Source organism: Telopea speciosissima, chromosome 9 (assembly GCF_018873765.1).
Source record: "Telopea speciosissima isolate NSW1024214 ecotype Mountain lineage chromosome 9, Tspe_v1, whole genome shotgun sequence".
Classification (NCBI taxonomy): Eukaryota; Viridiplantae; Streptophyta; class Magnoliopsida; order Proteales; family Proteaceae; genus Telopea; species Telopea speciosissima.
Window position 1 is genome coordinate 16,753,150 of NC_057924.1, and position 17,605 is coordinate 16,770,754.

General features: G+C 39.7%; 1 protein-coding gene and 1 long non-coding RNA gene across 3 annotated transcripts in view; both read left to right on the top strand.

Annotated features, from left to right (window-relative positions):
- The first annotated feature begins 4,704 nt into the window (after positions 1-4,704).
- Positions 4,705-17,605, top strand: part of LOC122640714 (nuclear cap-binding protein subunit 2-like) — a 30,768-nt gene continuing 17,867 nt past the window's right edge. For both annotated transcript variants that reach the window (XM_043833956.1, XM_043833957.1), the window contains exons 1-2: positions 4,705-4,898; positions 11,045-11,268. In XM_043833956.1, the coding sequence (XP_043689891.1) occupies positions 4,881-4,898; positions 11,045-11,268 (242 nt within the window). In that variant the 5' untranslated portion in view covers positions 4,705-4,880. The remainder of the gene's footprint in view (positions 4,899-11,044; positions 11,269-17,605) is intronic.
- LOC122640716 lies at positions 11,378-17,065 on the top strand. Its single transcript, XR_006329732.1, has 2 exons — positions 11,378-11,613; positions 17,002-17,065. It is a non-coding gene; the product is annotated as an uncharacterized LOC122640716 (long non-coding RNA).

Genomic DNA, 17,605 nt, shown 5'->3' on the forward strand with positions numbered 1-17,605 from the left:
AATAATCCTAATCTGGTACCTCATAGGTTGATTGAAACCCTTGCATCTTTTAATCTGAATCATTTCCAGGTCGTCGGAAGATGATCAATCTAGTACTTAGGGACGAAGTAGGATAAAAGGGAAGAGAAGTGAGATCTATAGGGGGAATCAGAACCAGAACTACCGAAGATGTTGGTGAACTAAGGGGAAGAAGTTGCAGAAGGGTTGAAGGCGATGAAAACTGTGAAAGCAACGAAGGTGAACATGAACCCATATGCGAAAATCATAGTTCTCCCAGTAGTACGAACAGAGGACAATTTCTTCAGGTTGGAGATGAGGTTTCCACTGGTGGAGAGATCCTTGGTCATATTCGCCATGGCGTATTTCACCAAAATGTTCTTCTCCAAAAGTCACCAAAATGTGTTCCTAGACAATGAGCACTACGCCATTGTCAAAATCAAAAGCAAAACATTGAAAAGAGGGAAGATGGAAGGCCAAAGGAAAAGAGAAAGAGAAGGGAAAGAGAATGGCTTTAGGCTGTTTCGTTTGGAGAAGATTTGCAGAAATGGCGTGAAGGAAAAGAGATGGGAGTGAATGAAATGTGAATCGTTTTTAGGGTTTTGAGTGCTTTTTTTATTATTTTTTATTTTTTTAGTGTTAGGATAAAGAAAAAGTATAATATAAATATCTATATAAGTATATATTGTATATATAAAAAAATACATATATGCTTATAAACAATACAGGGTCGGGCCGGGCCGGACCGGGCTCAACCCGAGGCATAAACCCGATCCTGACTCGACCCTGCCAGGGTCAAGCAATTTTTAAACCCTGACCCGTCCTTCGGGTTGAAAAATCAGGGTCAGGTCCGGGCCGGGCTCTGGGCTGGTTCGAGCCGAGCGGGCTTTTTTGACACCCCTACTCCAAGTATGTATGTGACTTGACATTAGTAACCAAAACCTTCTCTTAAGGGTGACAATCTCAAACCTTGAATTCCCGCTATCAAAGTGATAAGTCAACCCTCGAACCTAGTTGTTTGAGAGTGCATTTTGAAGAAAATTACTTTACAAGTTAAGAAATAAAAGAAATAATTATTTAATTAGATAATTCTAACTTAAAAATTATGAAATAAATAAATTTTTATTTGATTAGATAATTTTAAACTTAAAAACATTGCTGGATCAAATGTTGAGGGACTTTAAGGAGGAATTCCTTCACCATGGGCATTGGTATTTGATTGCCAAAGGCGAGAGTAGTTTCAACCTCGTAGATAGGGGGTGAGAGGTATTCCATATCCTTCAAAGTTTAGGCATGCGATCGGCTACATCAAAGATGTATTAATTTTATAGTGTTTTGGCCTAAAGGCTCCTCCTATTAAACTGAAACCCTCATTCCTATTTATTGGTGTCAGCCTTTTGTCTCTATGAAACTAATTGTGGATGGTGCAAGTAAAGGTAACCCAAGCTTAGGTGGTGGAGGAGGGATTGTTAGAAATAATGATGGTATCGTTCTGGCGACATTCTCTAACTTCAATGGGGAATGAACAAATTCGGTGGCTGAGTTAAGAGCCTTGCGGGATGGTTTGCAAATGTGTTCTGACCTGGGCTTTACGGACTTTGTGGTTACTCTGATTCTGCTACCACAGTAAGAGTGGCCAACCAGAAAAAGTGTAATCTTTGGAAGAGATGGTATTGGTTTAAAGAAATCTTGATATTATGTAATTCAACTCGGCCTTCAATTGGTTTCGCCTTTAGGGAAAGTAGCAGATCGGTATATTGGCTTGCCAACTTTGCCTGCGAAACTGCCTCCAACAATGTTTTCCAATTTGGGGATGAGCCCCCGAGGGAACTTCAACGTAGTTTTAGGGAAGACAATGCTGGTTTACCAGTTCTCAGAAAGTAGGTCTTGTTTGGTTTTTCTTTGTGTTTTTTGTGATGTAAGGGTTAGGGGTTTCTAGGTTGAATGATTAAGAGGTTTTGCTCCTTTGGGTTGGGATAAGGTGGCTATGTCCCCCCTTGTACTCGTTTTTTATTTTCACTTTTCATTAATTTAGTTCTAGGGGTCTCCCCGAGTCCCAGATAATATTTGGGGTACAAAAAAATCTAGAGCCTATTGTTGCATCTTAGGGATGCAATCAGGACAGGTTGGGCCGGATTTTTGAACTCCCATCGTTGTTCAGGGTCCCCAAGGCTCAACTAGGCTTGACTCTTCAAGGCTCAAGGTGGGTGGGGCTTGGCTAATTTTGTGTACTTTTTATGTTATTTTTACACAAAATTTGAAAAAAAGAGAGAGATATTTTTAACTTAAATATCCATTTTTAATAGGTGCATCTTGTCGTAATCAAAGCGGTGAAGCAATAATTGTAACCTTTCTTTTTATTGCTCCTTGTCTTATTCCCAAATGTTCTTTAAGTTATGGGTAAACAAGGGGATTTCAAAATAATTTCAAAAATGAATTACTATTAAGTCATTTTCAAGAGTTATTTGTATTTTGAATACATATGTTAAATGATATGTTTACTCTCATAGAAAGAAGAAGTGTGTGATACTTAAAGGGCCAAAAATGTAAAGGTTACGATTTATTTTTCAGCAACTTTAGTTATAACAAGATTTATTTATTTTTAACTCATTAAATCAATGATGTATGGTAAATGTAAATTGTGATACTTAATTTTTTTTGGTAAACAATTATGATACTTAATCATGACTTTTACATATATAGGGGCTAGGGTCAGCTTGCTCATCCAAGCGGACAGCCTAGGCCTCTCTCAACCTTAGCCCAAGATAGGTTAACAACCCAGCTTAGTGTCACAACCTTAAGCTTGCTAAGCCAACCGTGCCGGCACCTAGTACTCTCACTAGCACTAAATCAGCTTTCAAACACTCCTTGAGAGACCGGGGAAGAGAACAAGAGAGCACTTCAGAGAGTTTGAGAGAATGTAAGTTAAATTGCACTAGGATGCTTAGATGCGATGTTCGGATGCTTGCTTGCTTGGTACTTTGGCTCAATGAGGCCACCCCTAGTTATAGGCACCCAAGGTTACTGTTGAAAACGAATTCTACAACAATGCAGAAAAGAATGGAAATCGCAAACAACAATCATACAACGAACATTAAGATCTATGTGGTTCGACAAGATGCCTACGTCCATGATAAGATGAGATCTATTTCACTACAAATGGAGAATAGGTTTATAATTGCTCGTCCTCACACCTCTCTCCGATTGCATTACAGAGAAAGAATCCTCACTATATAATTATAGCGAAACCCTATACAAGAACTTTACCGAAATACCCATCTAGTCCTCAAAAAAATTTCCTTGGGGGTTGCCACCCCGAACCCCCGCATGGACCCGCTAGTTCGTTGAATTTCTACTAGAATAGTAGATTAACACGCAAGTGAGCCAATACTTCCGGGCCTCAAGGCCTACGACCTCTTAATTAATAGACCTTCAGAATCAACCCACAAACCAAGCGACATAATACAAGATATCATACCCCCAACAAGTTACAAAGAATGCTTAAGATTTGTACAAGTGTCCCTACCCAATGGCTAGGAGATTTCTAACCAAGGTGATTAGAATCTTCCCATCTCCTTAATGGAGGATTTTAAAAAGCTCGATATTCTTTCGCTATATACAAGTCATCTTTAAAATCCTCAATCTTATTGGCTTCTAGAGGATTCTCTAGAATGTCTAGACTCCCTATACAAGTGTGGAGAGTTCTAGATTATAGATACTCCTTAGCCCAATGGTCAAGGTCCATGGGCTAATAAGCATGGCCCGTGGGTTTTTGGTGGACGGGCTGTGACATTAAGCTTGAAAATTTTCGGGCAAGTTTGAATGGGTTCAAGCTTGTTGGGTCAAACTTGCACTATGTATTATAACCATTCTAAAACCGGTAAAATCACTCTAAATTTAGAGATTATATTTAATCTTGTTTGTGCTTTCACTCTCAAACGCTCTCCGACTCAACCTTTCTTGAAGTTTGAACTCAAAAGCACCTTTGTCATCATTTAAGGAGAAAGTTTTCCTTTACCATGGATGAAGGAAACATCGACGAATTTAGGGTTATTAGTACTCTTTTTTTTTGGGGGGGGGGGGGTGTGAAGTCCTATCCTTATTTGTTGAAGATTGAAATACCCTTCACTATTCCTTAGCACCCATCCAAGGCCCATGGTTGCTACCATAGGGTGAAGAAAGGATTAAAATCCTTTGCAATGCAGGCATCTGGCGGTGCACTGCAGTGCGGTCCTAAGAGCTCAACACATGGAAGAAGCTTCATCCAATGGTGCGAGCTCGATGCAAGGTAGTTTTTTTTCTTCTTTTCTTTCTTCTCAAGCCCAACACCGTTGGATGTCGCATCTTCCATGTGTCGAGCTCTTAGGTGATCAGGCCCACACTGCAGTGCACCGCCAGATTAGGGCATTACGGAGGATTTTTTTCCATGAAGAAAACCATTAAATGCATTTGGGGAGAGAATTCTATCCTCATCCTAATGAAAATGTTCATCGTTTTTTATAAATTCCTAACCGGTTGAACCAACTTGGGTTTCATGGTTGGATTAGCCGGTCGGGTTCGAGTGTAACTTGGGATTTTGAACCATCGGACAGTATAGGAAGCGGAATTTTCGAAAACCCTTACTGCCGGAACTCGTTTTACAGAGTTACACCTTCGCAGTGATGGGAGATCTAAAGAAGAAACTGAAACCTTAAATTTGAGGTACGCAACCTTTCTTCCTTTCCCCCAAACCTCTTCGGGTTGAATATCGCTATTCCAGAGTGACCTATGTATACCATAATCTCTTTATGACAAGTTTGTTTTCAGTGCAGATAGACATTCTGCGGAGCTGATTCTTCTTCCCGGCCACTTCAATTGGATGCGTTAGTGGTAATCAAGGAATAATGGCTTCTTTGTTTAAGGTACGAACAAATAATATATATTTTTTTACAACCACGTACCTTTTTGTCTCTGCGTAAGTAGCATATTGAGGACCCTTTTTGCGACATGCTTCGGTTGATCTTGATTTGGATGTTTCCAAGGGAAAATGTGTTTGAACTTTGAAAAGTTCTATCCAAAGTTGCAAACACTTGATTTGGTGGGCTTTGCATGCTTACCTAAGGTTCACACACCTGACAACTACCTTTGAGGTTGGGTACTTGCTGAGCCTTTTCTTCTAAATTGTACCAGGTTGTTTCTGTTGTCGTAGTGATGTGCTGAGTTGAAGTAAGAAGCTAATATTTGTTGACTACCATTGTAACCAAAATTATTACGCTGAATTTTGTACTTCTATGCAACTTTAGTTGTATATGTTTCTTTTATTTAGCTTTGGTTTGACAAAATTCTGTTGGTATCATTCTCAACTGTCAGATACCTTGTGAAGATCGTTTTAGTGAATTTGTATCTGTGACAGTATGATGCAGATCACAGCCCATGGAAGAAAAAGAATTTTTGGATTTGGGTTTGGTTCAGTCTTTTGAGTAAAATTGAGACCGTGGTTCAATAAGTTAGTCCCAAATTCAAGCCCCCAATGGGTTATATGAGTCATGGACTAAGTAATTTTGAGTTTTCTATTATAACATGCCCATTCTATAAGCGCAAATAGGAGGGACTTGAAGTCTACACGAAAATAGGGATTAGTTTCTATTTTAGTTGTATGTATTTTTCAGGTTAGTAACTTTCTATTTCTAAGGTTGCTTACTTATAAATGAAACCCCTCTACAATGGGAAGGTTCCTATTAGTTGCTACTAGTTTCTATTTTAGTTTGTTTTTATTTTCTAGAAGTAGGCTACATCCATATAAGCATGTGTAAGGCTCCAAGCCATTTTGACGATTTTGATAGTGAAAAAATATTGGCTTTTGCCTTTGTTTGGTGTGAGATACAGTTGTGAGGTGAGATGCCTTTTGGGTTAGTGAGATACTGACCAAGGCCATAGGTGAGAGGGCTTGGTCATATCCCCCTCTTCGTCTCTCTTCTCTCTTCTCTCTACCTTCTATTTAGCTCTTTGGTTTTCTACAGAAACACACCATCTTGTTCGATGATTGCTACTGTAGTTAGATGCTCTACAGGGACACTTGACTGCTACTACTCACAAGAGGATTGAAACGAATTTGAACCAGTAATGGAGATTAGTCTAACCTAATAATAAGTTTCAGAATTAGTCCAAGATAACATGATCTCAGCATCCAAAAGTGACCAGATTTAAGAGAAACTTCAGATTTGAATAAGAGATGATGCACAACAGGGAATATCTTCAACTAACTTTTAAATATATGATAGATAATTGAACAACTTCAAACTTACTTGATATCACATGGACAAAATAGAGGAAATAAGATAGAAGAAGAAAGATGTGAGTTGAAGAGTTCACCCCAAGCCTAGGCTAGTATCTCACCAGCCACCCCAGCCTCTCACCAGGAATAAAATCTCACTGCAGCTCTGTTTCTCACAAAAGAATTGTGTAAAATCAATTTCATTCAAATTCTGATCTCAAATGCTTACATGCAACTCCTTTTATAGAGAGGTTTAGAGGGTTCTAGACCTTCATTGGTACTTCGTCCTAGACTTAATGGCCTGTAAATTTCCAAGGACTTACATTAGGATTCTTTCCTAGATTTAAAATGAACATTGCTTTTTCTATGTCTTTCACAACTAACAATGAAACTAACTTTGAGATCCTCAAGACTTCACAACTTTAGAGGACTAGATACAACTAACTAGTTAAATTCGTATGGATCTCTTATCCTTCGTATATGGGCTTTCAAAATAGGCCCATTACAATAGAAAACATAAAAATTCCTAGACCATGACCCATATAACCTATTAGGCTACTTATTTAACCCATTAGACTTGGATTTGGGCTTGTTCCAACGTGAATAGTTGTGCTGTAACCTTTCTTGGTCTACATCAGCTCTCTCCGGCTTGAAAGCATTTGACTCCGACAAGAACAACAATTCAGCCTTATCACAACTAAATGGGGTTGGCTACATGGATCCTTGCCCTCCAATCAGTTCTATTCGAGGTCATACTTGATACAAGGCCTTAACTATGCATGTCTTTCCTCACCACTTCTCCTAAGGTCATTTTAGGTTTGCCCCTGGCTCTTTTAGTTCCTTCAATTTGAATCAAATCACTCCTCCATACTGGAGCATCCAAAGGCCTCAGCTAAACATGGTCATGCCATCTCAAACGACTTTCTCGTAGCTTATCGTGTATCGAAGCTACTCCCAAACCAGCTCTAATATGATCATTCCTTACTTTATCGTTCCTAGTTTTGCCACTCATCCATCTCAACATCCTCATCTCCTCTACACTGAGTTTATCTATATGATGCTTCTTAACTGCCCAACATTCCTCACCATACATCATAGCCGGTTGTATGACTGTACTATAAAATTTTCCTTTTGAATTTTAAAGGACGCTGATCACACAACACACCGGACGCGCCTCTCCACTTCATCCATCCTATTTTAATTCTCTGTGAAACATCATCCCCTACATCACGTTCTGTATTTATGATTGAGCCAAGATACCTAAAATAATCACTTTGAGGAATCTCCCTCTCATCAATTTTCATCACTTCATTATCCCTCTTAGTGTAACCAAAGTTGCACAATATATTATGTCTTCGTTGTACTTATCTTAAAACCTTTTGATTCCAAGGTTGATTAATCCCTGTTTTTGTCTCATCCACCAAAACAATATCATTAGCAAAAAGCATACACCAAGGAACCTCGTCTTGAATGTCTTTGGTTAAATCATCCATGATAAGTGTAAACAAATATGGGTTTAAAGCTGGTCCTTGATGTAACCCAATTGTAATTGGGAAATCACTACCTTGGTCCCCATACTCCCATAGTTCTTCTACTTGCCACCACACCATCATATATATCTTTAATTATGTCCATATATTTACTGGAAAGACTTCTCTTCTCTAGTACTTGCCAGATTAACTCTCTAGGGACTTTGTCATAAGTTTTTTCTAGGTCAATAAAGACCATATGGAGATCCTTCTTGCAATCTCTAAATCTTTCAATAAGTCTCCTAATTAGGTTAATACCTTCCGTCGTGGATCTTCCAGGCATAAAACCAAATTGGTTCTCCGTATTAATAGTTTATTGTCTCGAGCGGGTTTCAATAACCCTCTCCCATAATTTCATAGTATAACTCATTAGTTTTATGCTTCCATAGTTGTTGCAGCTCTGAATATCACATTTATTTTTGTAAATCGGAAATACGATGCTTCTCCTCCATTCATTTAGCATTTTCCTTGTGCTTATAATCTTATTAAACAACCTGGTTATCCAAAGATAAACCACAAATTCCTAAGCTTGGCCACACTTCTATTGTGATTTCTAGGCCTTGTGCCTTGCCTACTTTCATCCTCCTTAAAGATTCTTTTATTTCAGACACCTTGATTCTTCGTATATATCTACGACATGTGGTGTCTTGATGGATAATGCAGTCTTTCGGAACACTATTTACTCGAAGTGTCTTCATTTAGTAGTTTGTAGAAATAACCTTTTCATCTCTTCTTAATGTCCTCATCCTCTATTAGTGCTTTACCATCTTCACTTTTAATACAACTAACATGGTAGAGATCTCTACTCCCTCACTTAGCTATCTTATAAATAGTTTTTTCCCCTTCCTTTGTGCTCACATGGTGATAAAGATCTTCATATTTCTTTGCCCTTGCTTTTCCCACAATCTTCTTAGATTCATTTCTGAAAGATTTATACCTTTGTAGATCGTCTACGTCCTTAGTCTTTTTCATGTCTTCTTAGTCTTAATGGCTGTTTGAAGCTCATCATCCCACCACCAAGTCTCTCTAGAGGAATGATGTTTTCCTTATGATTCGCCTAGGACATCTTTAGCAACCTTCTTAATACAAGTAGTCATCTCATTCCACATCGTATTAGTGTCTTCCTTAAAGTCCCACTTTCCTTATTTGACCACTTCATTAGTAAATGATTTAAAAGATCTCCTTTTAAGCTCCGCCACCTTATCCTAGGGCAAATAAGCTCACCTTTTTTACGATTCTGTGTAGTGAGGCACATATCCATGACCACTATTCTATGTTGTGTGGTTAGGCTCTCCCCTGGTGTAACCTTACATTGCTTACGTAACAATATATCGGACCTTCTAGTTAGGAGGAAATCTATTTGGCTACTTAATGTCCACTTTTGAAGGTAACTAAATACTCCTCTCTTTTCAAAGTAAGTGTTTACAATGGATAAATCATATGCCATAGCAAAATCTAAAATTGAGATCCCTGCTCATTCCTATCTCCAAAACCATATCCTCCATGTACACCTTCATAGTCTCTGCGATCTATCTATTAATAGGCCCCCTATTGTAAGGAAGGAGCATATTTTGAAGAATACTTGTTTCAACAGCTGGGATAGCTGTGGGTGAGAGACCCAGGGTTGAGAAAGCCCATCCCCCTACCCTCCTTCTCCTATCTTTTCTTCTTTTCCCAATTGATCTCCCCTTGTGCTGCTGATATTTGAGACTGCATCAACTCTCTGAGAACACATCCTGAAGACCAGATTCCATCCCCAATTAATTTCAAAGGCTGCTGCTTGCTGTTACCATCGAGTGAAGACTCCTGCTGCTTCTTGCAATCTGATTTGTTGCTGCAACTCCTGAGTTCCATAACTTCACAACCCTCCATCAGAACCTGTTGAGATTTAGAGAGCAGAACCATATCACCAAACACTCCATTCGATCCAAGTTTGAGCCCCTGTTGCTGGCTGGATTGGTCTGCAGCCATAAACCTTCTAATTTGGGGTCTTATTCATATCTCACAAGTTAGCCATTGGAATTGGCTTAGAATGGTTTCCAGCCAACTGATTATGAGTTATATACTTTCTGCTTTCTTTCCAATTATCCATACAAGTTTCTGTCCATCTGACCGTTAGTTCTCTTTGATATTTCTACCACTGAACCACCCGCATAGGTCCTCTAGAATATACTAGTTTCATCTTCATCGAGTTCCTAATTTTCAAGTTCTGTTCACTTTAAGTTTCTGCTGTGTTTTAGGTTCACTGTGATTCTGGTTTCTTTAGGTGTTAATGTTTGTTTGTTTCAGCTTAGCTTATCTCATTATTGGTTTTCTACAAATACGCATCATCCTGTTCGATGATTGCTGCTGTAGTTAGATGCTCTACAGAGACAATTGGCTGCTACCACTCACAAGAGGATTGAACTGAAGCTGAACCAGACCTGTCCCTTCTCTATTCATTCCCTGCGAAAATTCTGAAGTCTCCTGCTGCAACTTTCTCCTTGTAAGTTGTAACCGTAGTTGTCAAGGCGTCGCCTAAGCGTCCAGGCGCTTTGGCCGACTTGGGTGCCTTGGTCACCTACTTGGTGTCGCCTTGATTTTTTACCCTCTCCACCGCCTTGGGTCGCCTAGCCGCCGTGATAACTATGGTTGTAACTCTTAATCTGTTCAGCAGATTACTAAGTTATCTGGGAGTTTTCTTCTACCATTGGAAGTCCTATCAACCAGAAATTGACTTCATCCGCTGGTCAGATCGTTGTATCTCTGTTAGTTTCTAATTTCAGGTTCTACTTTCTAATTTCAGATTTTACTCATAACTCTCAATCCAGCCATCAGTTGACCATGATACTTGGAGGGTAATATATGGGTATTCCTCTTAGTGTTCTTGTAAATGTGAGGCCAAATGATTTGATCATGTTTGGACTGTTTGGACAGTTGATGATTGGATCGGTCACAGTTCATCACTGTTCGTGGGTAAAAAAGAGAAAATAAAGATTTGACTTGGCTGAAAAAGTCCGGTCAGATTGTTGAACTTTTCAGACTGGGTAGCCTGATCCAGAGAGAGTGTATAATGTAATTTTTTGAATTGCTTGCCACATAGAAAACTGGACCATTTGGACTGGATACCTGGAAACCAGACTGTTGATCCCCAGGCCCAAACGGTCTGGCTCCAGTCTGTTTCTACTTTCTAATGGAATTACTTCTTCCTCTACTCCTGTACTGCCTTATAAAGTCTCTTTGTTTGTTATTACCACCCTTCTAATTTATATGGTTTCAATTTTAGGATCCTAACAAGCTTTCAGCATATCGGGATAGAAGATTTCAGGGTTCTCAGGAAGATTTTGAACATGCACTTCAAACTTCGACAACTGCTTATGTTGGGAATATGTCTTTCTACACTACAGAAGAGCAAGTTTATGAACTGTTCTCGCGAGCTGGCGAGATTAAAAAAATCATCATGGGGTTGGATAAGAACACCAAAACCCCTTGTGGCTTTTGCTTTGTCCTGTAAGGCTCTGTTTTTCAATGTAATGCTTAAATTCTCTTGAAATAAAAATGCTTAGATGGATTATATTCCAATTGTACCATCAGAGTTCTCTCTCTCTCTCTCTCTCTCTTTTTTATTGTCATCACAGTGATAGTTCATGATTTTTGTAGATAGAAATTCAGTGCTATATGAGAATCTGTTGCAATTATGTGATATCCTAGGCCATATATGTTGGTCCCTTTGGTATTGCAAATGAATATGCTCATGGAATTTTGTGTTTGTCTAGCAATGTGGACATTTCAGGGAGATTAATCAATCTAATTGATGATATTTGAGTGAAATATGACCTAAGTGTGGCATTCTTTGTTAGAGTTACTAGAATTTATGTTCTAGGGGTACTGTAGGAACTGGACTTTATCTAGTTCCCCTATATTGTAATTTCTCCTTTTTACCTTTTACCTCCCTAGAGGGGTTGGATGTAATATGTTTAGGGTTGTTAGTTGAGTAATATAGGTGTGGAGAGAATCATCTCACACACAACAATTACAACTGAACTCTTCTCTCCTGTCTTCTTGTTCTTCTCCTTGAACTTCTCCTCTTCCTATCACTTACATCTACAACATAAAACTCAACTTGGTATCAGAGCAGGAAAAGGGAAATACGACTCTCAAACGAAGGGTGCTGGAAAAGGTCCAAGTTCTCTCTCCTTCGGCATGTGTTTGGACTTATGGATGGACCATTAGAATCGCCCAAGGGTGCTGGTTATGCCCCTGCTGTTCCTTTTTAGCTGCTTGAAGAAGTTCCTTGAGTTTGGCTCAGTTTCGTGAAACCTAATAGGGTAAAGCCGATTCCTTTTTCCCCTTTCCTCTTACATTTGGTCTGCAATATATGGCTCTCTTGATTAAAACCATACTATGGACAGTCTTGGCAGTATGTTTTGAGTTTGCTTGAGTTGTTATTGTTTCTTGGAAAGAGCTAAGGTGGACCTTAGTCTATGCTGTTTTTTCTTCCCTGCTGGATATTTTCTTTGTGTGGGACTGCATATTTGGGTTGAGTGCGTACTCCCCATCTTATTTGGATACTTAAGTGTATGGTCAAGTGCCATTTTCCTTACATTATGGTTGATTCTGATGTCTCCGGGCTTGGCTCGGCTAATTCACAGTCCACTCTAGCAGCTCCTCAGTTGGTTTATGAGAACACCCATCTACAAATTTCCTTTGTGAAGCTTGATGGCACTAATTACTTGGATTGGTCACACTCTGTGAAGCTTTCCCTTAGGAGCAAAGGGAAACTTGGGTACATTATAGGTGCTATTAAAGCCCTAGAGCCTGGTTCACCTACCTATAAAAAATGGGAGACCGAAAATTCTACAGTTATGACATGGTTAATCTTCTCTATGAAGCCAGAGATTGGGAGAAGGTTTATAAGGAAAGAAACTGCCAAGGCATTCTAGGATAGTGTCTTCCAGACTTTGGATAGAGTGGGTGACTTTGCCAAGGTCTGCCAGCTTCACCAAAAAATTAACTAAATGAGGCAGGGTGAAAGGACTATTTCTAAGTACTACAATGCTTTTCTTAGTCTTTTAGAGGAGTATGACCACTACAGGGATCTTCAATTGTCCAACCCAGAGGATGAAGCAAAGGTGTATCGGACTCTTGAAAAGGAGCGTGTCTTCACTTTACTTGCTGGTCTGAACCTTGACTATGAGCCAATTAGGCTCCAGATTTTAGGCCGGTCCCCTTTTCCATCTCTTAGTGAGGTCTGTAGTCACTTACAGAGTGAGGAGACTCGGCGTGTTGCTAAGGAACCAACACCAACATCATCTCTTGAGAAGTTAGCTCTCAATTCAAGTTATTTCTGAGCCACCTGTGGAGGTGGTAGAGGCCAAGGGCGTAACCGTGAGGCAGGTAGAGTAGTGGAGACAGTTGGTGCCAGTGGAGTTGGTAGAGACAGGTTTAAATGTGATCATTGTGGGAGGACTGGACACACCAAGGATAGGTGTTGGTCTCTCCGCGGTCGTCCTCCTGGCACACAGGATAGTTTTGACCCTTTTTTCCCCACAGCTCAGTCCTATGTGTGTGGACGTAATGATAGTAGTTCTGTGGAGTCTGTTATGTTATGGCATTGCCGTCTTGGCCATCCATCTTTTGTTGTAATGAGGAAACAGTTGCATCACTTATTTTCTTTTATTGCTTCTTCTCATGTTTTTCAATGTGAACCATGTATGTTTGCCAAACATTGTCGTTCTTCTTATCCATATCATGGTAATAGAACTGCTGTTCCTTTCCATATTGTGCATACTAATGTTTGGGGACCTTCTCCTACTACCTCCCTATTTGGCTATCGTTACTTTGTGTCATTTGTTGATGATTTTTCTCGTGCTACTTGGATTGTTCTTATGAAACATAAAAGTGATGTTTGTGATGCATTTCAGAATTTTTATCGGATGGTTCTTACTCAGTTTAATACTCGTATCAAAATTGTTCGGTCTGATAAAGGAGGAGAATACATGTTTGGTGGCCTCCAAGCCGCCTTTACTAATAATGGCATTATCCATCAGCTCGCGTGTGTTGATACCCCCCAACAAAATGGGGTTGCTGAGAGGAAAAATCGCCACTCATTGGAGGTCACCCGTAGCCTCTTGTTTGGCATGCATGTTCCCAAGACCTTCTGGTCTACAACTCTTCTCACTGCTTCCTTTCTCATTAATCACATGCCTATCAAACTTCTTGATTTCAAATCTCCCTTAGAAATCTTATCTCCACAGGTTTCTGCTTTCTCTCTTCCTCCTAAAGTCTTTGGTTGTGTTTGTTATGTGCATGTTAACAAATCACATTGTACTAAACTTGATCCCAAAGCTCTCAAGTGTCTCTTTCTTGGGTACTCTTCTATCACCAAAGGTTACAAGTGCTATCACCCATCTCACAAGTGTCTCACCTCCAACGATGTCACTTTCCTTGAGTCTGTCCCTTTCTTTGCACCATCTCAGCATCCTCTTCAGGGGGAGAATTATGGAAGTGAACAGGCTGCTGATTTCTTTCATTATCCTCTACCTATCTTTCCCTTTATGCTTGACATTGGAAAGCACAAGGCTGTAGATGTGGATGTGAATACAGATTTGGTTGTTGACAGTGGTTCTGGTGAGGAGAAGGATTACCACATTAAATACAAGAGAGGTGAAGGCTTGCATAATGAAGGAAAGAAGACCTACCAAGAGTCCTCTTTGGATCCAGATCCGCATCCTGAGATTCATTCTCCATTAGGTGACATCTCTTCTACTCCATCTGATTTAGACCTTCCTATTGTTGCTAGAAAAGGGAAAAGAGCTTGTACTAATCCTATGTCCCAGTTTGTCTCTTATGATGCTCTTTCTCCTACAGTCTTGCCGTTATTGCTGCTCTCTCTACTGCTTCTATTCCTAAGAATGTTATTGATGCTATGTCTGACCCAAAGTGGAGACAAACTATGTTTGAGGAGATCATGACACTTGAGAAGAATGGTACTTGGCAATTGGTGGATCTACCTAGGGGACGTGGCCCAGTTGCAGATGGGTCTACATAATCAAGTATAAATCTGATGGTACTGTTGAGAGATATAAAGCAAGGTTGGTGGCCAAGGGGTATAGTCAAGTCTATGGAATTGACTATCAGGAGACATTCGCTCTTGTGGCTAAGCACAACTCTATAAGAGTTCTTTTATCAGTGGCTGCCAATAAGGATTGGCCATTATATCAGTTGGATGTGAAGAATGCCTTTCTTCATGGCGACTTGGAAGAGGAAGTGTACATGCAAACCCCACCAGGCTTCAAATTGCCTTTAGTCGAAGGGAAAGTGTGCCTCCTCAAGAAGGCACTAAATGGCCTTAAACAGTCACCAAAGCATGGTACTAAATGTCGTTTCGTTTTGGTGTTTCGGTCTGACCGAAATTTCCGAGATACCGAAATTTCGTCCTCGAAATATGGTATTTTTCTGTGGGTGTAAAATGCCAAAATGACCGAGATTTTCGAAAATTTTGAAACGAGATTACCGAAATTACCGAGATTTCCGAAATTTCCGAAACGAGATGACCGAAATTTCCGAAATATTGCACGTGACTTTTTCAATATCTCGCGATATATCGTGAGTCCACGATATTTCGTCGATATCTCACGAGATATCGTCGAAATATGGTATTTTTCCATTTCGGATTGGTATCGTATCTCGGACAGCTCGAAATATACGAAATTTGGCGAAATATCGCCGAAATTTCACGAGATTTTGAACTATGCACCAAAGGCATGGTTTGAGCGCTTCTGGCAGGCCATTCTGAAGAATGGATATTCCCAGAGCCAAGTTGACCATACCCTCTTTACCAAGCGGAGCAATGGTACTATCACAGCCCTCATTGTCTGTTTTGATGATATTGTGGTCACTGGAGATGATACAACTGAGATAGATAAACTGAATAACTACTTGGCTCAACAGTTTGAAATCAAAGATCTGGGTCCCTTGAGATACTTCTTAGGGATTGAAGTATCGAGGACCAAGAGAGGAATCAACATATGTCAACGGAAGTTTGTTTTTGATTTGTTAACAGAGACAGGGATGTTAGGATGCAAACCGGTAAATTCTCCTATTGAGCAGAATCACAAACTAGGAGAAGATTGTGGTCCTTCTCTTGTTGATGCGGGAAAGTACCAGAGACCAGTGGGGAAGCTTATCTACCTCTCTATGACTTGCCCATATATCTCTTATGCAATGGGAGTGGTAAGCCAATTTATGCATACCCCCAAGAGTGGTCACTTGGATGCTGTGTATCGCATCCTCAGATATTTGAAGTCTTTTTGTGGGAAAGGACTGTTGTATGCCAGGCACAATCACTTGAGAGTGGAAGGTTTCACTGATGCTGACTGGGCTGGATCCATCACAGACAGGAGATCTACCTCTGGTTATTGTACATTTGTGGGAGGAAATTTAGTCACATGGAGGAGCAAAAAACAACCTGTTGTGGCCCGATCTAGTGTAGAGGCAGAATTTAGAGCTATGGCTCATGGAGTGTGTGAACTCATTTGGTTGAAACGATTGATTCAAGAATTGGGGTTTGGCACTGAAGGTCCTATGAGGCTCTACTGTGATAACAAAGCAGCTATCAGTATTGCTCACAATCTAGTGCAACCTGACAGGACAAAACACGTTGAAATGGACCGACACTTCATCAAGGAGAAGATAGACTCTGCCTGTATTTGCACTCCTTTTGTGAGGACTGGTGATCAACTAGCAGACATTTTCACCAAGGCACTTGCCTCTCTTCAGTTTGGTACTCTCCTATGCAAGCTGGGAATGCATGACATTTATTCTCCAGCTTGAGGGGGAGTGTTAGAGTTACTAGAATTTATGTTCTAGGGGTACTTTAGGAACTGGACTTTATCTAGTTCCCTTATATTGTAATTTCTCCTTTTTACCTTTTACCTCCCTAGAGGGGTTGGATGTAATATGTTTAGGGTTGTTAGTTAAGTAATATAGGTGTGGAGAGAATCATCTCACACACAACAATTACAACCGAACTCTTCTCTCTTGTCTTCTTGTTCTTCTCCTTCTTCCCTCTTTCTCCTTCAACTTCCTCTCTTCCTATCACTTACATCTACAACATAAAACTCAACTTTCTTACCTCTTCTATAAGTCAATGAGTTGACTTCTAGCTACATATATCCCTCTTTCTCTTCCTATCACTTACATCTACAACATAAAACTCAACTTTCTTACCTCTTCTATAAGTCAATGAGTTGACTTCTAGCTACATATATCGACATTATTTAATGAAAGATTTAGTTACTTGTGACAAAAAACCAATTGGATAATGAAAAGAAAATACTAGCTTGACACCTCAGTGTAATTTGATTTGTGAATTCATGTTGAATTTTTAGCTTCTTACTAAAAATAAAAATAAAAAAAATGGAGAGAAAACATGTTGCGGTATTAAAGAGGAAGAGTACAACATCTACTGACAATTTACCTGTTAGTCTGTTACCCACTTTTCTGCTGCGGAAAAAAATTCATTGTGGAGCAAATTATTTTTTAGTTTTATAAACTCTGGTAAGGGATGATAGCATAGGAATGAGTATGTTAATCCTTACCCAGAACCTTTATATGGAGATTAAATGTTTGAGCTCAGGATTGGAACAGTTTCAGCAGTATATAACTGAAAAGAAAAGGCATAGAAAATGAGGTATTTGGTCAACTGATCAAGTATATTTGTAACATTTACAGGAAAGTGATGTATATAAATGTTTTCCTTTTCAGGGGAGAAGGGCTTGGGATTCTTGGTAGTTTTAGGGTGGTGCCTCATCTTTAGTATATTGATTACACAATTATATTCTCT